Source organism: Hemiscyllium ocellatum, chromosome 2, assembly GCF_020745735.1.
Source record: "Hemiscyllium ocellatum isolate sHemOce1 chromosome 2, sHemOce1.pat.X.cur, whole genome shotgun sequence".
Taxonomy (NCBI): Eukaryota; Metazoa; Chordata; class Chondrichthyes; order Orectolobiformes; family Hemiscylliidae; genus Hemiscyllium; species Hemiscyllium ocellatum.
Genome location: NC_083402.1, coordinates 140,239,303 through 140,262,743, shown reverse-complemented (window position 1 = coordinate 140,262,743; position 23,441 = coordinate 140,239,303). Strand labels below are relative to the sequence as shown.

Here is a 23,441-nt window from a genome sequence, read left to right as displayed (position 1 = left end):
TTGATGTCTTGTGTAATCGTAGAATTTTTATTATCAATGCACTCTTCCCAATTTGATCCATGACAGAAGTTTGGATGGTCAGAGTCGGATCATTTGAATAAGAACAACACAAGATTGGATATGGAGTAAGGGTAAGCAGCAAAGGATAAGAGCACAGATACCTGGTTTCTTATACTGTACAAGATGGTATTGGTAACAGCTAAAACCATCCTACAATTGAAAAGGTATTCTGTTGGATTTATAAGACTCAACAGAAGCCAACCTGATAGAGTTGGCAAATAGGTTAGAAGTGCAATTTCCTGTCATGGCTAAGAAAGCCGAATTAATGGAAATATTGGCAAAGTATCATTGAATAGAAGAAATACAAGGGGGGAGAAGTACCCCAACTGGCGAATCACTTCAGTTAGCAAACATTCTGCAGTTAAAGCAGCTTGAACATAAGAAATAACTCACGCAGCCTGAAATGAAAAGGGAAATGGAACGTAAAAGACTTGAACATCAGAGAAAGGTAGAAATATGATGGGAGAGCATTCATGAGGCTGGAACTAAAGATAAAAGAGAGAAAAGGATAAAGAGATGAAATTGAAAAAAGAATGCCAAATTAGGAGGATGAAGGTTTAAAAAATGCTTCAGGGGTCAAAAGCAGCTATGATGAGGAAAATCTTAGTTATGATCTAAAGTCCAGTATAAAAATATTTAAATTTGTAGAGGACTACTCAAAGGAGGAAAATGGAATACAGGTATACTAATGATATTTGAGAAAATGGCAAAACAAATAGAGTAACTGAAGGAAAACTGGATAATGTTTGTGAAGAACAAGTTGACAGGTACAGTACATGAAACTTATGCATCAATGTTAGAGGAGGTTTCTATGGATTATGATATTGCTTTAAAAATGAGTTAGCACTGGAGGCACACAGGCAAAAGTAATGGGGGTGATCAGCTCAGTGGGCTATATAACTGAGATGTAGAGTGTGTGTGGTGCATAGCGATGACAAAAACAGCATGGGTTAAATTCCCACACCAGCTGAGGTTACCATGAAAGACTCTCCAGATGGTGACACAGTCGGAATCTTCAACTGGCACTCCTCTGCTGCTTCTGTTTCTTTTTTTTTCCTGTTTTTACTTCCTCATTTCTTTTTTTCCTTCTTTCTTCACAGTGATGTCCTGAACTCCCAGCTTCAGTGGGGACTCAAACTCCCTGGCTGAGTGCAGGCCCGGTGTGACAGTGTCCTGGCCCAGCGTGGCCTCAGTGTGAACTTCTTGCCTCAAGATGACTCCAGAGACCTCTCCCAAACTTGTGAACCCCAAGGCGAAGCCCTGTGAAGTCTGGAATCAAGGCCTGGTGTGGACTAGAGGCTAGGTATTGGTGTAGACTGGGTTGGAAGGACTGGTATTCTGAACTTTTTACTTCTTTATTTTTCTAATTTATTCTTATGATCAATAATGCTGGACTTTCTCATTTTTAAAAATGTACTTTTCACCTTAAGAATTTGAATTTAAGAATCTACACCTAGGCCCTTTTATACCTAAGATGGCACCATAGGCGGTGACTTGTAAACTTTTCACTGCATTCATTTGAGTAAGTGTTACAATAAAGGTCATTCTAATTCTAATTCTTTCCTCACCTGAGGTGATGCTCAGGTCAAACCATTACCAGTCAGCTCTCTCTATATAATGAGAGATCAACCCTACAGTCACGTAGGACTATGGCTACTTTGCTTTTCTGTTTAAAAAAAGCTTTAAACATTTAATATAACACCTTTCATGTAATAAAATGTTATAAGGCATTTCAAAGGAACATCAAACAAAAGCAGCACCAGGCTCCAGTTCCCTGAATGGTTGCAGCTCCAAAAACATTCAAGAAGCTCTACACCATCTGGGACATTGGCAGACACTCCATCCACCACTTTCAACATTCACTCTCTTTATCACCAACGTACAGTGCAGCAGTATATACCATCTACAAGATGCATTGTAGCAACTCACCAAGACTCCTTCGATGGCACCTTCTAAACCCATGACCTCTACAACCTAGAAGGACAAGGGCAGTAAATATATGAGAATACCATCACCTGTAAGTTCCCCTCCAAGCTACACACCATCCTTATTTGGAACTGTATTACTGTTCTTTCACTGTCACCAGGTCAACATCTTGAATGCCCTCCCTAACAGCACTGCGTGTACCTAAAAAGAGGTAAGACGGAGATAGAGAGGCAGAGAGGTCTTGGTAAGAAGTTCCAGAGGTTAGCATCTCAGCAGCTCAAAGTACTGAATAAAAGCAAATTACTGCGGATACTGGAATCTGAAACCACAAGTGAAAATGCTGGAAAATCTCAGCAGGTCTAGCAGCATCTGTAAGGAGAGAAAAGAGCTGACGTTTCAAGTCTAACTGACCCAGCTTTGACATAAGGTCAGTTCAACTCGAAACGTCAGCTCTTTTCTCTCCTTACAGATGCTGCCAGACCTGCTGAGATTTTCCAGCATTTTCTCTTTTGGTTTCAAAGTACTGAAGGTTGTCAAAGGTGGGACAGCAAAAAAGGAGAGTATGCAGAGCCCAGATATCTCAAAGGGCCATAAATGATGTTACAAACATAAAAAGGGTTAAGTCATAGAGGAAGTTAATAATAAAGATGGGAAATTTAAAACAGGTGCTGCCAGAATGAAAGCCAAGTTTTGGTGTGGGTAGCATTGTCTTACATTGCAACCAGGCTGTATAACCTAAAAATATTCTTAGTGTACAATCATTACATCATTGTAATGATATAATCACTAGCTTATTACTGTCAACCATCATACCATGCAAATCACTTAAACACATTGCCACACCGCCATCTTACTGGAAAATCCCCATATTTGAATATATAACTATATAACAACACAGTGATACTGTAAAAATCACTTCATTCTCTTGCTGGTTATTTGCAGCACCTTACAGTACAATAGCTAAATAATCATTTTGTACTCAGTTCCAACTATTTATTGTACAATAACCACAAACCTACAGTACAATATTGTGCATTTCATAATTTGGAGATGCCGGTGTTGGACTGGGTAGACAAAGTTAATAATCACACAACACCAGGTTATAGTCCAACAGGTTTATTTGGAAGCACTGGCTTTCGAAGCGCTGCTCCTTCATCAGGTGGTTGTGGTCATCAGGACAACCACCTGATGAAGGAGCAGAGCTCTGAAAGCTGGTGCTTCCAAATAAACCTGTTGGATTATAACCTGGTGTTGTGTGATTATTAACTTTGTACATTGTATAGTACAATCTTGCAGTACATTACTTGTTTCAGCTCATTGTATAAATCACCAAACTCTTATTTTGACCTAACTTGCGCCTCGTCCTCTTCATGCAATACCCCTGTGCTTGTGGAGCTACATCAGTTCCTGCTCCAGCAATGCCTTGGCTTTCGAATTCTCATCCTCGTTTACATTCTTGCCTTCACCCTTTCCATACATCTGCGGTCACCTTCAGCTCTATAACCCTCAAATCCCTGCGGTCCTCTAACACTGGCTATTTGAGCATCCCCAACTTTAATTATTTCAGCATTGGTGGTCGTGTCTTCAGCTTTTAGCTCTGGAATTCGCTGTCTACTTTTCTAGTTCTCTCTCCTTTAAAATCTCCCTTAAAACCTACTTCTTTGACAAAGTATCCAAATACAGCCTTATATGGGCCAATGTTAAAATTAATTTGATATTCACTCCTGTGAAACACCTCCTGACATGTTATCTTATTTGGTTACCACTTCATAATATGCTTACTTGTTTCATCTGATTTGCCATCAGTTTGCTTTAAAATCAAACGATTAACTTATTGCAAAAAAAACCATAATTTACAGAGTACTTGGCATCATCTTCCTGTACAACCACTTTCCCTCATTAAACAATAACCACTATATAACAAATATTATTTTAAATGCATAATTGCTATCACCTTCCAGTAAAATCACTGACATCATTTTAATGTAAAGTTGCTTTCAAAAGCTTACTTGACAATGACCTGCTTTTGGTGTGATCACTAGCATCACTCTATTCTACAATCACAATCTTACTAATACACTGACAATCTTGCAATAGAATTGCTCACACAAATGTTAATAAGTAGTTATTGCTCTACAAACATCATTTAATCATTGTCGTATTACCTCTATTGGAATCTCGCTCTGCAGAAACTGGCTGCCACACTTTCAGTGACGTTTCTTAAAAACCACAACTATTTAATATTGCTTCGGCTGTCAGTACGAAAGGCAAGTTTTTTCTTCTTTTCACCCTGTCACTACCTTCCTAAGTAATTATCATTTAATAGTAGTTAGAATAAATAAATACTTGCATTGATATAGCACCTCATGATTTTGTGGCTTCAGTTCTTTAAAATGTTTTGAAGGGCGGTTGTAATGAAAAGAAGGCAACTAATTCGCACAGAGCAAGCAAATAGGGAGCAGGTAATTTGATATGATCTGAAGAAGGGTCACTGGAGATGAAATGTTAATTCAGCTTTCTCTCAACAGACACTGCCAGACCTGCTGAGTTTCTCCAGCAGTTTCTGTTTTTGTTTCAGATTTTCAGTATCTGGTGGTCCATGTTTTACGATTTTGTGATGTTTGTTCAAGTATAAATAATTCAGGAGGACACCAGAACCTGCTCTATCCACCTGTGAGGGAAGAAGGGACCTTGCTTTTAAGTCTCATCCAGAAGATGAAACATTACCTTAGTACTTCGCTTAAGTGTTAGCCTGAATTATTGGCTCTTGTCTCTGGAATGGTCTTAAACCCACATCTTCAGACTCAGACAAGAATGTTACCCACTGAGCCAAACTGACTCTCACCATCTTATTTTGTGCAATAATTTATGCAACTGCCAATGGAGTGAAGCTTTGAGCTATAGGGAGAGGCTGAATAGGCTGGGGCTATTTTCCCCCAAGCATCAGATACTGAGAGGGGACCTTATAAAGGTTAATAAAGTCATGAGAGTCACTGGGCAATCTAAAATGACAGAACATAGGTTTAAAGTGAGAGTGTAAAAATTTAAAAGAGACCTAAGGGGCAACTTTTTCACACCGAGAGGGTGGTAGGTGTATGGAATGATCTGTCAGAGGAAGCAGCAGAGACTGGTACAATTACAGCATTAAAAGGCATTCAGATGGGTATATGAATAGGAAGGGTTTAGAAGGATATGGGCCAAACGCTGGCAAATGGGAATAAGTTAATTTCAGGTATCTGGTTAGCATGGACAAATTGGACCGAAGGGTCTGTTTCGTACTATACATCTCTATGACTTGGTAGTAGCGAAGGCCTTTTCTCAAGGGTAGGGGAGTCCAAAACTAGAAAGCATAAGATCTTGGTGAGAGAGAAAAGATTTAAAAGGACATGAAGGGCAACATTTTCGCACAGAGGGTGTCGTGTGCATGGAACAAGCTGCCAGATGAAGTGAAAGAGGCAAATACATTACAACAATGAAAAGACAGGTACATGGATAGGAAACATTTAGCAGTCTATGAGTCAAATGCAGGCAAATGGGACTACTTCAGTTTAGGAAACCTGGTCAGCATGGACGAGTTGGGCCGAAGGGTCTGTTTCTGTGCTGTATGACTCTATAAAGCCAAAGGCAAAACCTATTGGGCTGTCTTCTGGCCAGCTTTCCAAAATCCCATCCTGGTCCTCCTGATATGCTGGTTTCCAGGTGACTGGGCTCATTGTATCTGCAGTTACCCAACTTTACGTTGAATGCCCCATTTCAACTCTCTTTGCCTTACTCATGGAGAGTTCCCCACCCCACCCCACCCCAGTAACTTGCTGATTAGTTGCCTGTTGTCCAAGTAACCAGTAAAATCAGTCAATTTAAACCACTATGCCACAAGGAATCATTCTAACTGTCATTATAGCATGAGTAGAAGAGACATAAATTTGGGACTGGCTAAATTCAGCGGTTACATGGGCCAAGTATAGTGCTCTTTAGCAAGGTCTGGGAATAAGATCACCTAGACCAAGAAGGGATTCATTTCAAATCAGGAAACATTGTACCCCAATGAGGAAAGTCAATGCTAATCTTGCTGAATTCCTCCACTCAGTTGAGCAGAAAGGATAAGTTGCTAAACTGTCTTTACTGAGGCTTATTCTAATTGCATTCACTATGACTTAAATTTTTGTTTGGACATCATCTAGCAGCTGACATCTTGACTTAAGTTTAACCCCTTCCTCCCTCAAAAGCAGGAGAAAGGTCGGAGAGAAAATAAATTACTGGGGTCAGGCAACCTTCCTTCAAACCAACCACAATTGATCAAGCACTCAAACTACTCAAGACTTCTGCGCACTTTTAAAATAAGGTCCGACTATTCAGAGAAGCAGGACCTTTACGTATATGGATTCTTAGGAAATCTTCCAAATACTGGGCCCTTGTTATTGTCAGCAACGGTGATTAATTCTATTCCTGAAGTTTCATCCCATAACTTGCCCCACACTACAGCCACTAGTGGCCTCTTTGTGATGCACTGCCTTCCTATGCCAATTGGAAAGCAGAACAATCTCACTACCCAAGTGGATGATATTTATTTGTCAGCTAAATAGGCACTTGTTTTAGTTTTTCAATAATTTTGTATCAAGTGAAGAGAAATGTTCAAAGGAAGTGACAATAAAGTTCATTATTCCTATGAATTTTCTGCAGGTTTGGACACAGTAGGGTCCTGGAGGTCAATTTTCATTTCTTGAAGACTCCAGTCCTGGAGAGTTGTCAACCCTCACACTTGTATGGGATAACTCCGACAGGATGTCCTGTGTTAGGATAGCAGACTGTGGCCAGCATCGTGAATTAATGCTATTGGATGACGGAGGCCAAAGCTGCCTGAAATGATCAGTTTAAATTATTTTTAAAATTAACAAAGTGAGGTGATTATATCTTCATTACCAAGTAGAAATTCAAGTTTTATTTAATGCAAATTAATGATGTGGCACTTCCACCAATTGATGTGTGCAGACATTTAGAGAAAATAAAAATTCATCTTCTAGAATTCTCGCTTTCTATATTACTTATCCCAAGTTTGATGTTTTACTTCCAAGAGAAAAGCAAAACTGCTTGTATTGGTTCAGTTAATGATTAGGAAAGCAAATGCAATGTCAGCATTAATTTCAAAAGGGCTAGATTAGAAGACCAGATGTACTCCGAGGTTGCATAAGACCCTGGTCAGATGGCACATGGAATATTGAGAGTGGTTTTGGGCTCCATATCCATATCTAAAGCAAGATGTGCTGGCACTGGAAGGATTCCAAAAAGGGTTTACAAGAATGATCCCGGGAATGAAGGGCTTGTCATACGAGGAGAGTGAGGACTCATCTGTTCTCGATAGAGTTTAGAATGATTTGGGGGGTGTGGGGGTGGTGCATGGTGATGTGCTGGTGATGAAATCTCATTGAAACTTGCAGACTACTGAGAGGCCTGGATAGACTGGATGTGGAGGAGATGTTTCCACCAGTCAAGGAGATCAGGACCCAATGGCACAGACTCAGAATAAAAGAACAATTCTGAAGAACTGAGAGGAATAAACATTTCTTTTGCCTGAGGAGGTTAATCTGTGGAATTCACTGCCACAGAGGGCTGTGAGGCACAAATCATTGAGTGTATTTAAGACAGAGATAGATAGCATCTTGATTAATAAGTAGACCAAGGGCTACGGGGAGAAGGAAGGAGAATGGGGTTGAGAAATATATCAGTCATGACCAACTGGCAGAATGGCCTAATTCTGCTCCTATATCTTATGGTCCAATTGTCTTATTAAAGATCAAATTAATTTAATTATTAGTTAAGTTTTTTAAAGAGAAAGTCAACATAACTCACAAAATAATAATAGGGCTTAACGACTCTACAAATGTAAGTTTAATGAATGTGACTTCTCTTGAACTAAGATCTCAAAAAATACAGAAATAATCTCCTCTGATCAAAAATACCTACAATCAGGAAACATAATCTTAAAAATAAAGGTAGTTCATCTGTAATTGAAATGAGGAAGTACTTCTTCATCAAAGGGAGTGAAAATCTGCAAGTCTCATCCACCAAAGGACTATGGAAGCTGAGGGATTTGCAGTTTCTAAGATTGGGGCTGAGACATCTGCAGTTTTTAAGATTGAGGCTTATTGGCTGGGAATTTCCGATGTGTATTCTCAGTGTGGATGCCATGACATGTGTCTATTAGGCACCGATGCGATCACTGAGTTGGATTTTGGCTCGTCATTTCCTGGTGCAGCAATGGTGTTGTTGGTACAACAGTGTGAAATTCAGGAGCAGCAAGGCAAGATATGTGACTTTGCGCAAGTGGAGGTGGGGATCGCAGGGAACGGGTGTGTAGGGGCAAGGGGCCAAACATACACAAGGGCCTATCTATCTCTCCACTCAGCCTGAGATTGGGTCAGATCCAGTCCTTATGTCAACTCGGCAAGCAGGCCACTTTGTTTCACTCCCCAGCAAGGCTGGCACTGTTCTTGCCTGCAGGGGTTAGAGTTAATCATGACAATGGTGTTCATTGAGTACTTAAGAGCTCCAATTGGTAGCAAGGTAGGAAAGTCGAACTTGGGTCTCCCTACCCTGAATTTAATTTCTGTGATGGCAAACACATCCAAAGCAAACACATCTTATCTTTCCCTTCTACCCCCTTCCCTGCCACTTTTCAGGAGGGGAAAATTCGAGCCATTTAGTTTTTATTATTAGGTAAAAGTATCAAGGCGAATGAGCAAAATCTGGTAAACAAAGCTGAGCAAGGGACAGGCTCAAGGAACTGAATGGCCTACTCTGATTCCAAATTTTCTATGAAACCCAATTATCATTCAAGGATGTTTATCAATCACTCTTTCGTTCTACACTGTTCCTGTTTTAATGGTGTCTCCATATAAAAGACAAACTTGACCTTTTAGGCAAGGCTTTGAGGTCCCCATCCTTTATTCATTCAATCCTTTTCAATTCAACACCCCCTGCCTACCTCACTCACTATCCTTCCACCACGACTAACTGGGATAAACAAGCTTTTCCACATTTTTCATGCTCTTGTGCTCTGTTTCTATGTAATATAGAGATTTTCAACCCACTTACAATCCAAACTGACAAATTCATTTCACTTGAGATCTTTGGCTTTTTCTGGCTATTAGTTGGCATCGCCGCCTTTGACAGAAGAGGGATTCAAACTTCTGGCCTCCAAAGTCCACTGTAGCAAGGCCCATCTCAGTTCATTAATGAGGGAGGTTGTGTGAAAGTGTTTTCATTCTCACCTGCTCTGATTTGATCTGTTCTGTGGTTGTGAAGATGTCTGAATAGTGCTGTCTTTCAAAGACTCTGTCTAACACTTCTAACTGCTGCTGTGTGAAGAGTTCGCCCCTCATCTGTTTCCGTAGAAAATCCCGGCTTGGATGGGAGTGTCCGTTGTGCATTGGGTTTTCCTGAGCACCTTGACAAAACAGACACAGAGAGGCATTTAGCATAATGTGTTAAAAGGCACAGGAGAAAACAGAGCTGGACACATTGATGGACTATTAGAGATTTTTACTTTAGATGCTGCCAAAACAAAATTTGAGCCCCATACAGGATTTATTTAAGCTACATGAAGTGGGTAGTGAAACATTTGAAGGAGCTCTATACCATGTCTGTAAAATATTGAAATGAATCTTCTATCCAGCAGGTTTAATTTTCAGTATCAAATATGCAAATGCTTTTAAGCATTTAGCAGCTGGAAAGATCATTTCTATTGCTAAATATTATACAGCACAGTTAGAGAAATATGAGGAACAACAGGAGACTTAACACTGACAGTGAATGAATTAAAGGCACCATACTATTACTATTCCTTTACATGCAAATATAAAAATAACCAGCAGAACACAAGGCGTTCACTTTCTGATTTCCAGTTCTTCATTTCTCTCATCTGTATAAAATTTCACATCTCCACCTTTCTTTTCAGCCTCCAAATACAGCTAAACGCATCACTTTTTTGTTCAAAAGCCTTCAGGCACAAAAACAAAACCAATGATCTAATTTTTCACATTATCAAACAAAACAGCCTTCTCTTCCCCAATCCATCCCACAAACACTGAACAAAAAAAATTTCTAAAGGTAGAATAAAAATAAAAATTTATGATTATATTTTAGCTATATATTTATTGCACAAATTTTGAAGCAAAATCATTATATTTCCTTCAAGATGGTTACAGTTTCTCTGTAAATCAACCTGACTAAAAGATAAATCAACAGAGTTCCAAAAATACTTTTCATTTGTTCAAGATATCAGCCCATTTCAGTCATACTGATGGAGTTTCAGCTCTGTCTCCATTATAGTGAAGACAGCTGGAGTCAGGGGCTGCCTAGAGTAGATTATATTCCCTATAAGATGGTCACCGATATATGATCTTCAACCTCTATTGATTGACCAATTTCACAAGCAAAGACTGGTGAAATGAAGCTGAAATGAACATCATGCTTTAACTCATTGAACCTATCAGCCCTGACTTAATCTGGCTGTCCACTCTCTTTGATAGAATTCAATTGATCAATCATGTTTTGGTGATAGTACCATTTCACTGGCTTATTGCTTCTTCATTTCAAAGCTTGACCTGTAAGATACATTTGGACGAGCTCCATACTCCTTGGATATACAGAGATCAGCTACTTCAATACACACCTTTAATGATACACGTGCCCATTTACAGTATAGCAGCTGGATCTGCCTGATCCTTAGACACTACCTCCACATTTTTACTTTAATAAAATAATGAGTTAGTTTTCATTTTCTCTTCAGTTGTGTTTTCAAAGGAACCCTGTAGTCAGGTGATCACAGTCGCCAGTGTACATCCTAATATCCAGGAGCTCAACTCCAAATAGGGATCGCCTTTCAAAACTATTCCCAAATAAAGATGTGCTGAATTTTTCTGCTCTCTCTGTCACACCACTTCATCAGACATTTGATTATACAAACGTGAGTCCAGCCAAGGTTACATAGATCTATTGAGTGCGGCACTTAAACTTCTGATTAGCACAGTCACATGCATATGACATTCTACATTTCCAGTCACTTCAATCATACCGAACTACTTAATGAAACACTCCACACCTCTGGTGAGCTCAGACTCAAGAGCTTCAAAAACCGCAGGGTGTCCACTGTCTCCCATCGCATATTTTTCATTGTAGCAGAAAGTTTTTAATGATAAGGGCAATAAAGTGGGATGAAACAATTAACTTTTTCAATTTATAATTCATGCAGATATCATCTCTAGCAAGCTTCTTAATTATAATTTAATGTGGCACATTGTAGCAGTATATTGGTGTAATATGGTGGTACACTACAGACTGGTAGAAAACTGGGCTGCGTGCTTAATTTGTGAAAGAGTTGAGTTTAAAGCAAATCAATGGAAGGCAATCAGTAGAATAAAAATCTTCTGTTCATTAAAGAAGAGGTCCAAGCTAATAAAACACTATTATTCTCAGTTAGAGAAGAGCACTTATTCGTTCAGTGTATTGGCCAAATATTAAAGATCTGAACTTCAAGATTTCAGTACATTCCAAAGTGCTTTATGGTCACTGAGGTGCTACTGAAGTGCAGTCACAGCTATAGGGAATTGAATTGATCATGATTTTTGATACTCACTTCACCTCAGAAATAGGTAAAAACTACAATGAAACAGCTAAGAACCATCATTGTCAAGCAAACAACAGCAAAAGGAAGATTTCATCTGACCGCCGTTTGTTAGCAACGTTTTGAATGTAGTGGAGAAATTGTCCAAGTTGGTCACCTCAGCAAAATTATAAATGCTTTTTATTAGTACATGTTTGAACACAGGTTTGCTCAAATTATGAACAGTATTACATTTACTGTGATACAACAGCTAAAGAACACTTGTCCCAGCTTGGAAATAGTCCCAGTTCCCATCTCATTCATCTTACTTAACTACATCACTGTTTCTTTACTGTCACTCTGGGTCAAGATCCTGGAACCCTATTGCTAACAGCTTTGTGGAATGCATATACCACATGGGCTGCAGCTTCAAGAAGGGGAGTAAGGCTATCTGCTTAAGGGCAATGAATGTTGGCTTGGCCAGAGCAGCCCATATTCCATGCAATGATTATTAAAATTACCATATTGGGGCAATGATAATGCCTTTGTGAAGTTTCCAGATAAACTGTTCAATGGAGGTCCTACTTGCCATCTCATGTGGTCGCAATATCTCCAACTGCACCACTCAAAGAAGAGCATGAGAGTTCTCCGATGCTCTGTCCATCAATTATCCCTGAACTAACATCATGAAATCAAATTGTCCACTCAACTCGCATTGCTGTTTTATTGGATCTTGCTGTTTACTAACTGACTGACATTTTTCCTACATTGCAATGAATGCACTTTATAAGTTCTTCTTTGGTTGCAATGCAAATTATGCCATCCCAATGTCCTGGATGTTATCACCTAAATGCAAGTCTTTCTTTCATGAAAAGATTCTAATGCGCTAAATCACTTCCTTCAAAGATAGTGGAACCAAGAGTTATGGAGATAAGGCAGGAAGCGGTTACTGATTAGGAATGATCAGCCATGATAATATTGAATGGCGGTGCAGGCTCGAAGGGCTGAATGGCCTACTCCTGCACCTATTGTCTATTGTCTTTGACAAACAATGGGCTGAGGAATGACAGACAGAGTTTAATTTGGATAAATGTGAGGTATTCCATTTTGGTTCAACAAACTAGGGCAGGACTTATACAATTAATGGTAGGGCCCTGGTTAATGCTGTTGAACTGACAAACCTAAAGAACAGCACTTATTTGTTCAGTGTATTGACCAAATACTAAAGATCCAGATTTTAAGGCTTCAGTACATTCCAGGGATTCAGGTACATAATTCTTTGAAATTTGTGTCACAAGTAGATAGGGTGGTTAAGAAGGCACTCAGCACACTTGCCTTCATTGCTCAGGCCTTTGAGTATAGGAGTTGGCACGTCATGTTGAGGTTGTACAGAAGAGGTGAAGCCTCTCCTGGAGTACTGTGTGCAGTTCTGGGTGCCCTGTTATAGGAAGGATATTATTAAGCTGAAGAGGGTTCAGGAAACATTTACCAGGATGTTGCCGAGAATGAAGATAGGCTGGGACTTTTGTCACTGGAGCGTAGGAGATTGAGGGGTGACCTTATAGTGATTTATAAAATCATGACAGGCAAAGACTAAGTGAATAGCAACGGTATTTTCCCTCAGATGGGGGAGTTCAAAACATGAGAGCATATTTTTATGGTGAGAGGAGAAAAATATAAAAAGGACATGAGGGGCAACATCAGCGTGGAGTATATAGACCAAAGGGTCTGTTTCCATGTTATATGACTCGATAACTCTAAACACAGATCAACACATCTGTTGTGAAGTTCCTATTGTGAGATAAAAACAATGAAAAATCATAAGGACCTATAGAATGTACCCACACAGCAACAGAAATCTGTTATCCAAGCCGTGAAATGCCAATATTTCTGTCCCAATTCCTTTAATTTGAATAATTCATTCTGTAGGAAGCTATGTAAGGAGGAGTATGTCACATTAGGACAGGTTTAAAATGAAAAGCAGGAATTCTCTCACATTGCATGTAACAGACAGACTTCTCATCAATCCTGAGAACAAAGTAAATTTCAGGCTAAGCTGGTTGTTTGCATAACTACAGCCCTCTGTTTTCGCCATTAACCTGTCATCATTTATAATTGTATAACTCATGACATAGCAAACACTGGACTGAATAAGGGCTAACAACAAAGGTTTCATTACTTATGGAGAAGCTACTTAACATGAGTTTATTCATTGTTCTACCATATGAGCTTATTATTAATTTGCCACCTTAGTCTGAAATTAAAGTCACTGCAATATAGGCAAAACACGACAACTCCTTAAGATGCTGTTTTCCAATCACTTGCACTGTTCATTTATTATATGCAGCTTTCTATGGACAGGTCAAATACTGTTCATGAGAGCTGCTCTACAGGCAATCCATCAAATCACTCCACCTCCTCATCTACTGCAATTTAAAAATGTAGGACTGAATCACTTAACTTTATTGACACTTCATTTGCCAAACACTCCCAATACATGAGGATCATCTGGTGCTTTGCCCAGCTGTAGTTGCAGACTTAACACATCCCTTGAGCCCAGAGAAGCTGGCATCAGTTGTTGCCATAACAAACTCAATTGTTCTCGGCCGTGCTCAAGCAAATAGAGTCATTAATTACATTCTCTCAACTGCTGTTGGCTGAAACAGCAATCAGTGTGAGACTGTTCATTGCCTTCTCTCAGGGAGCACAGACACATGCAGGAAAAATAAACTGCAACATGAACAGAACCCCACTGACTCGACAGTGCTGTGGCGTGCACAATAACTGCTGTCACGCTGATCCTGGGGGTTCAGCCACATTTATTTGCACTGAAACTGCGAGGTGGGGAAGGGATCACATTAAGAGATCATTTTTATCTCATAACGTCAATTTACTTATACTGATTGACTTCCTACCTTCAAAAATCAATTAAATTGCAAAAGTCTTTTAAAGGGTCAACCCTTTTCTCCCTCCTTACTGTTATTCCAACATAATTTGATTTATTTTCCTTTCCAAACCATAAAGGAAGATCTATATCTTTCGAAGGTCATGGCAGCAGTTGTTCCTATACTTAGACTTTACTAACTTATACAATCTGGACTGATGGTCAGATATTATCAAACAGAAACATTCCTTCAACACATCACTGTGACCATTTGTTTTGATTCAGAAGATTATTCTGCCTTCAATTATTATTATTTCCCTCTTGCCTTTGTTTTCATGTTGAACAGATTCTCTGACGAAGGGTCACTTGACCCGAAAAGTTAGCTCTGATTTCTCTCCACAAATGTTGCGAGACCTGCAGAGATTTTTTGGCAATTTCTGTTTTTGTTTCTATTTTACGGTATCTGCAATAATTTTGATTTTTATTTGAACAGATTTTCTAACAGATTTAAAATCTGCAGGTTTTATTCCCACTGCCCTTTCCTTTTTGTCTCAGGATTTCTATAAAGTTGTGAATGGTATGAATCAGTTTCCACTGAATTGATGGAATAAAGAATTTGTCGCATTTTAATTTCTTTGCATTCTTGGCATTCTTTTCTACAAACAATTTCTTGTCGCTGTATTGCAAAAGTTCTCATAAGCCAACCCTAGCATGTTGAAACGTCCTTGGCACAGTGAATTTCATTTAGTCAGTTCCACATGGAGCAGTTATGACAGTATAAGGAGCGTTGTCCATTCTCATGGCTCCCTTGGACAATGTACAACCTGCAATCTAGTCAGTGTCACATACACGTTGGCAATTGTGCCCTCGGTGACAACACCAGGACTCAAACTTGATAAGCTGGTAGAACTGTACTGCTGGAGGAGGCTCACGTGAGGCACTATGACTAGCATAGAACAATTGGTCCAAGGTCCTGCTTTTTTGTTGTCATTTCTACACAACTGACTGGTTGCTGCTGCACACCACACAGTTTATTATACAGAGCTATTAAACATGTCATTTTCAATATGTATTTGTTTTAATATTCTAGATATAATGTTAATTCTTTGCATCTTCACATATCAACCACAACCTTCCTGAATGGTGGGGCAGATTCAAGGGGCTGAATGGCCTACATTCTCCTTTTATTTCACGTCTAAGATTGTTGTTAATGGTGATGAACACTTCTTTAACAAAATAGAATTCCATGAAATGATGGACCATCTTATTTCCCAGGACAACAGAATGCCCAGCTTCCCAGGGTTAAACTTTACTGAAAATGTGTACTTCAACTTTACTAAACTAAATGAAAGAGACCTTGCAGCTGGAAAATGTTTGGAGGTGTTCCTGCTGTTATTGCAGTGCAGAGAGCATTTAATACTCCAGGGCCATACTGCCTACTCATGTCAATATAGAGTGAGCGTGGAAAGGCACACATTCGGTACTGACTGATGGACTTCTCACATTCTAGCAATAAACTAGGCACAGGAGTCCAGTTCCACCTCCTCATTTCAATCATGACTTCTTTATCCCAACCTTCCTGCTCACTCCCTCCTACTCTTAGGGGGAGATTATAACATATTGGTATTGTCACTGAACTATCCAGCTGTGCTACAAAGATGTCTGCACAAGGGACATGAAGCCAATTGAAATCGTTATGGAGTCCTGGGAAAGGCTTGCAACTGATCACACGAGATGGAGAAGAACCCTTAACCAACACTTCAGAACAGGGGAAAAAAATGCCGATGAGCACTGCAGCAGACAAGCGGACAAGGAGGGAGTGCAGCAGTTCTAGCAGATCGACGACCACATACAGATGTGACCTCTGTGACTGGGACTGTCACTCCAGCACTGGTCTCGTGGGTCACAAGCGACGTTATTTCAGGGAAGCAGTAAGCCAGAACAACGAGGATGTAACCCATGGTCACTCATGACCAAAAGGAGACTCACTCACTCACTGAACTAGAATCCCGAGACCCAGGCTACAGTTCTAAAGACACAAATTCCAATCCCACTGTAGCTTTTGGCGAAATTTAAATTCAATTTTTTCCAAAAAATCAGAAATTGAAAACTAGTTTCAGTAATGGTGACCATGAAAAGACCATAGATTGTTGCAAAAACCCATCCTGTTCATGAATGCACTTTAGGGAAAGAAATCTGCCATCCTTATCTCACCTGGCCTACATCTGACTCCAGTTCCACAGCAGTGTGTTTGACTCTCAACTGCCTTTTGAAATGGCTCTGGCAAGATGTTCAGTTCAAGGGCAACTAGGGATGAACAACTAATGCTGATCTTGCTGAAGGTGATGCCTTCACGCCATGAAAGAATAAGCTGGCACGGTGGTTCAGTGGTTAGCACCGCTGCCTCACAGTGCCAGGAACCTGTGTTCAATCCCAGCCTCAGGTGACTGTCTGTGTGACCTTTGCAAATTCTCCCTGTGTCCGCATGGGTTTCCACTGGGTGGTCTGATTTCCTCCTACAGTCTAAAGATGTGCAGGCTAGGTGGATTGGCCATGGAAAATGCAGGGTTACAGGTATGGCGTTGGTCTGACTGGAATGGTCTTCAAAGGGTCGGTGTGGGCTCAATGGGCTGAATGGTCTACATCCACATTGTAGGGATTCTACGAATAAATAAACTCACTGCTTACCCTCTGACTCACTGCTTCCCTCTCCCACTCTCCAGGTGCGCCAAATTTGCCATCTTGCTAGTTCAAGTGATCAGGATAGGGGCAGTATTGTGAGAGAGAGGGAAGCAGTGAGCAATAGATAGTGAGTGGCATTGAGACAGAAGCAGTGACTGTGAGGGAGAGGGAAGTGAGGGGAGGAGGTGATTAGGACTGTTAGTATGTAATGGGAAAAGATGGGTGGGAGGTGGGATACAACAAGCTTGAAGAAAATAGGAGGGGTAGTAGTTTGTTAGTAAATGTATGAAGTAGTGAGAAAAAAAAGATTTGGGCCATAAAAGTTCAGCACAGGCAACATGTTTTAAGATCGGAATTACAGCTGTCATGTAGTGAGGATGGCAAGACGAGTCTACAGGCAGATAGAAACAGGTTGAGTGAATGGCGTAAATTTGGTACATTGAATATAATGTGGAAAAATGTGAGTTTATGCATTTTGGCAGGAAGAATAGAAGAACTGAATATTATTTAATTGGAGAAAGACTGCAGGATCATCTAGGAGTCGTTGTGCATGTATCACAAGAAGCTGACATTCAATTTCAGCGGGCGATAAAGAAGGCAAATGGAACATTGGCCTTTATTTCAAAAGAAATGGAGTATAAAAATAGGGAGCAGTTTCTAAGATGGTACAAAACACTAGTTAGATCATGCCCAACACACAGTAAACTGTTTTGATTCCCTTAACTAAATGAAGATATACTGGCAATGGCGGCAATCTAGAGCAGATTCACCAGGTTGATCCTGGATAAAGAGGAACTGCCTTGTGAGAAAAGGTTGCATAGGTTTGGCTTGTGGCCAATGGAGTTAAGGAGAATGAGAGAAGACCTTACTGAAACATACAGGACTCTCCAAGAACTTGTCAGGGTAGATGTGAAGAGATTGTTTCCTCGTGTGGAAGAGTCTGGGACCAGAGGGAATAACCTCTGAGTAAGGAGTTACTATTTAGCACAGAGATGAGGAGGAATTCTTTCTCTCAGAGGCTAGTGAGTCTGTGGAATTCTTTACTGCAGAAGGCTGCTGTGGTTGGGTTATTGGGCGTATCTAAGGCTGAAATTGAGAGGTATTTAATCAGTGAGGGAATCAAGGGTTGTACAAAGGTAGTGAGGGTCAGATTAGTCATGATTTCATTGAAAAGAGAAGCAGGTTCAATGGACTGAATGGTCTAGTTATGCTACTACATCATATGGTCTTTAGGAATGTAAACCACCTTATTAATGCTTTTTAATGGTGAAGTGATTTTCATTGTATGTCTTTTTGCAGTGATTTGCATTTTGTATATTTTTACTCATCCCAGCATTTATTAGGTACACGTTGGGACTGCTAAATGAGGGATAGCTGTATTATGTTAAGGGTTTCTTGTGGCCCTTTAGTCCAAGGTAAACAGTTGGTTCAACAGTCACACCAAAGACACGTCAGAAGTCATTATCATTGCGGGGGGGGGGGGATTGGGGATATACTGGTGATGTCACTGAACCAGTAACCCAGAGGCTCAGGCTAATATATTGGGAACAGAAGTTCAAATCCCAGTAAGGCAGTTGGGGGAATTTAAATTTAATTCATAAATTAATCTGGATTTGCAAGACAGTCACGGAAAAAGTGACCATGACAACTGTTGATTGTCATAAAATCTCATCTCGATCACTGCTACAATTTAGGAAAGAAAGTCTGCCTTTAATTGTGACTCCAGACCCATAGCGATGTGGTTAAGTCGTAGCTGTCCCCTGCAATGGCTCTAGCAGTACAAAGTCAGTTAGACATGGGCAATAAATGCTGACCTTGTCAGTGACACCCACAACCCATGAAAGAATAAAAAGACCATATAATCACAAATCCATTTCTCGGTATATCTGCAAAATTTAGACAGTACATTTGCTTGATACCAACTAATTGGTGCAGAGTTTTAATACATTTCTTCCAAAATGGTCAAAATCAGTGCAGTAAATGAGCTTCACAATTTACCCAACCTACTATAAGTATGTCAACTTATCAACTTACTGCCAGTCCTTGCCCTAACCGATGAAAATCTCCTTTGCAAAAGGCAAAATCATCCCACGAGGTTCTGTTAATTATGCACTAATGATCCAATTCTAAAAGGATCTGAGTTGATGCTCATGATTTTCCAGAAGGACTAACAACCCGTTATTACACAGTGGAAAATACATGTTATTTTTGTAACCTCTCAAGTTCATAACAAAATTGGTGGCTCAGTAGTTAGCACTGCTGCCTCACAACACCTCAGGTTACTGACTGTGTGGAGTTTGCACATTCTCCCCGTGTCTGCATAGGTTTCCTCCAGTTGCTCCGATTTCCTCCCACAGTCCAAAGATGTGCAGGTCAGGTGAATTGGCCATGCAAAATGGGCCACAGTGACCAGGAATTGTAAGTTAAGTGGGTTAGCCATGGGAAATCCAGGGTTAAAGGAATAAAGTTGGTGGGATGCTCTTTGGAGGGTTGGTGTAGACTCGATGGGTCAAATGACCTGCTTCCACACTGTAGGGATTCTATGAAACTTAAAGATAGGAGACAAGAACAGGATCTTTCCTAAAATGGTTGCAGGAATGCCCATAAGATGACAGCTAGACATTGAGTGTAATCTTCATCTGATGTTATTTTAAAACTTAAGAAAACTCATGGTGAATGTTTTGGGAAACAAGGAGATATGTTATATATTAATACAAAAAATATTGGAAATATTAAACAATCTGCAGAGAGAGAAACACAGAGGCAATGTTTCAGTTTGTTATCTTTCAGCAAATCTAGAACAAGTTAAAAATACATTAAGGAGGTGAAATGGGGGTAAGGGGAAACAAACAGAGGGGAAGGTCCTTCTTCAAGCAATTATTGGGAATATCCACTCTGCAAGCACGATCTGAGTTTCAGCAGAACGTGAGGACTGCAGATGCTGGAGATTAGATTCAAAAAGTGTGATGGTGAAAAAGCACAGCCAGTCAGGCAGCATCCCAGCCGGAGAGTCAACGTTTCAAGTATAAGCTCTTCATTCCCAATGGCTTCCACAGCCTTCTGTGGCAGTGAATTCCACAGGCTCACCACTCTCTGGCTGAAGAAGTTTCTCCTTATCTCTGTTCTAAAAACTATTCCCCTATATTCTAAGACTCGGCTCCTAGTCCCTCCTACCTCCAGAAACATCTTCCCAACATCCACTCTGTCCAGGTTATTCAGTATTCTGTAAGTTTCAATTAGATCACCCCTCATTCTTCTAAGTTCCATCGAGTATAGACCCAGAGTCATCAAACATTCCTCATACATTAAGCTGCTTGTTCCTGGGACCATACTCATAATTCTCCTCTGATCACTCTCCAGGGTCAGCACATCCTTCCTGACATGTCGGGCCCAAAACTGCACACAATACACAAAATGTGGTCTGACCAAATATGTTCTGCCAACATTTCTAACTGTTCTGAGGACCTGACCATGTTTGGCTCATGCACCATTTGTGAGTTTGCAGCTTTCATACAGTCCATGTGCTTGCTCAGGACCATTGAACCTGACCTCACATCAACCATGCCTCTCACCCATGCAGGGCCATTCAACTGATTCCTACACCAAACATTGTCCCCTTCCACTTAGCAGAGTCTTGTGTCTGGCATTGGCATTCCTGATGATGTTTTACCAAGCCTCCCAGGTCTGGGAAGATCAGATTTAACCTGTTGTGAAGTCTTCTCCACATTAGCAACTCTGCTGGACCTCTCCCTGTAGTTACACAAGGGGTGGTCCTATAATCAAATAGGAATTGGGATAATTTGATTTTGATCGAAGCTGTAGACTGTTTCTTTAAGCTTGCCTCCAAGGGTTGGAGCTGCTCTTTCTGCCAGGCCATTAGATGTTGGATCGTACGGAGCTATCCTTATATGTTGAATACCATTCAACTTTAGGAAATACTCAAATTCTCTGCTGGTAATGCGGGGCCCTTTATCTGTGACCACACTTCTGGGAGTCTGTGTTTTGCAAAAGTTGTGTGCAACTTTCCTATCACCATCCCTGTGTTTGAGAGATGAACTCGATGCACGACCTTGAGTGAGCATCCACCATGCCTCAGAACATTGAAGCTATAAAAGGACCTGCATAGTCAACATGCAACAGAGTCCACAGTTTACCCGGCCTTTCCCGTGAATGTGAGGGAGCTGCTGATGGTAATTTTGGTCCTTGTTGGTACTCTGGCACTGCCCCACTAACGCAGCTATGTCTGCTTCCAATCCTGGCCACCAGATATAACATCTCACCAACATCTTCATTTTGGAAACCCTGGATGTCCTAGTGGTGTTAGCAGGCAGCAATCTTTGTTCGGGTCAATTGTTCTTGCTCCCCATAATAATATGCTGTCCTCTACTGTCAGCTGGTATGTCATGGTCCAAAAACATTTCAATTCTGGTTGTGATGGCCCGTTGGTTTTCCCATCACTACCAGTTGTTTCAGTTTTTCCAGGACCAGATCTTTCGGCATCCAAGGTTTAATACTGTCAGCTATGATTGGAAATGTAGCCAGAAAATGTAAAACCATTGCAGATTCTTCCAGTACCACCAGCAATGTATCTGCCAGTGGGAGGTGGCTTAATGCATCCGCATTCGCTACTTGGCTTCTCAGAAGGTGTTCCAACTTGTAATTCCAAGCATTTAGTGATAGAGCTCACCACTGAATTTAGCCTGAAGTGATGGCTGGCACTGCCTTGTCCATTTTAAAATGACATGGCAGGGGTTTGTGGTCCATTATTATTACAAATTTATGCCCATAAAGGTATTGGTGGAACTTCCTGACTCCCTTCCTTCTCTATCTGGATGTATTTACGCTCTACAATAGCCAAACTCTGAAATATATAGGCTATTGGACATTTCTCTCTATTGGGCCACTTTTGAGCTAATTCCATGCTGATGCCACATGGGAAGCATTGTATGTCAATAACAGATCTTGCTTAGAGGATGATTATTGTTTCTTCACTTTCCTGAAAGCTTTGGTTTGGCTACACGACCATTTTCAAGGCTGACCTTTCTTTAGGAGTTGATGCAAAGGTGCCAGGAGACCAGGTTATGTATGACTTTTCCATAAAAGTTCACCAGCCCAAGGAAAACCCTATCCTCTGGTACAGACTTGGGAGCCATGACATCTTTGATCATTCTCACTTCACCTTCCAACAAGTGTAACCCAGTCATGTCACCTCTGTAGCCGCAGTGGATCAGAGTGCCTGGATCATATACTTTTCGCTTCTACACACACCTTGGATAAATATCTAAGCAATATATCCAGGTTCTCTAAGTGCTCTGTATTAGTTTTCCCTGTTATTAGCATGTATGATGATGATGCTCCTTTAACAAGGTTAGGTTGTCCTTGGTTTTATTTCATAGGGTCGTAAATGCATAGATTCCAATGTGTCTGGTTTGTATGCGTTTTAGGGTCAATTTGATTGTAGCTATCAGATACTGCCTCAGGAACAAGGCTTTCAAATTTAAAAAGAACATCTGTACATTGAAAGGAGAGTGCCAGTTCTCCCAGCTCAGCTTTTCTTTGGTTTTAGCAGTCTGGCTATTTAGAGCTGCTGGTCGGGTGTTTGAGGCAGCTGGTCAAAGAAATAGCTCCATGCTGATCCTCTCTCTCTCTCTCCTTGACATCTCTCCAATAAAAAATTGTGTTTGATTTTACCTTTTTTTGCCAAGGCAGTGTTTATGGGATGTTGCAAGTATTTGGAACAGCATCATTAAGTTGTGATAGAGTTGATTAAGTTTTTAACTAGTTATATTGTTCTAAATTCGGTTTTCTTTTGCTAATGCATAAACAGTTTTGTTTAAAACTGAGTGGTTGAGCCAGCTGCATCACTCCTGGAATATCCACTTTACACCTGCTTAAAACAATTAAAAAGGTTAGGGTCTGGTTTACCTTCTTGAAAAGTTTTGAGGAAGTCTGGCCTGATACATAACACGTGCTATCTCAATAAATGGGACCTGGCATAGACCTTGTAAATGTTCTCCTTCATCTGCTGAAAAATTGAATAGGCTGACGATACCCCAAATGGCAGAAATAGGAAACAGTTGTTGGGAGAGTGACTAGTGTGTCACTGAACCTGTTGGTGAGGAACAACATCGCAAAAGCTCATTTTATGACGATTAAATTTCCAATAAGTATTTTGTTGGATTTGAACATCCATGGCCTTTGAACGGGCCATTTAGGTTCTTCCACCAGTTAGAAGAGAAATGTACTTTATACAATTCATGAAGAATGTATTCACAAGTCTTAGCACAA

General features: G+C 40.4%; 1 protein-coding gene across 1 annotated transcript in view; it reads right to left on the bottom strand.

Moving 5' to 3' along the window:
* Window positions 1-23,441, bottom strand: part of pax5 (paired box 5) — a 195,448-nt gene that overhangs the window by 122,075 nt on the left and 49,932 nt on the right. Inside the window, exon 6 of the mRNA XM_060846575.1 lies at window positions 9,255-9,430. Coding sequence (XP_060702558.1) covers window positions 9,255-9,430 — 176 coding nt within the window. The remainder of the gene's footprint in view (window positions 1-9,254; window positions 9,431-23,441) is intronic.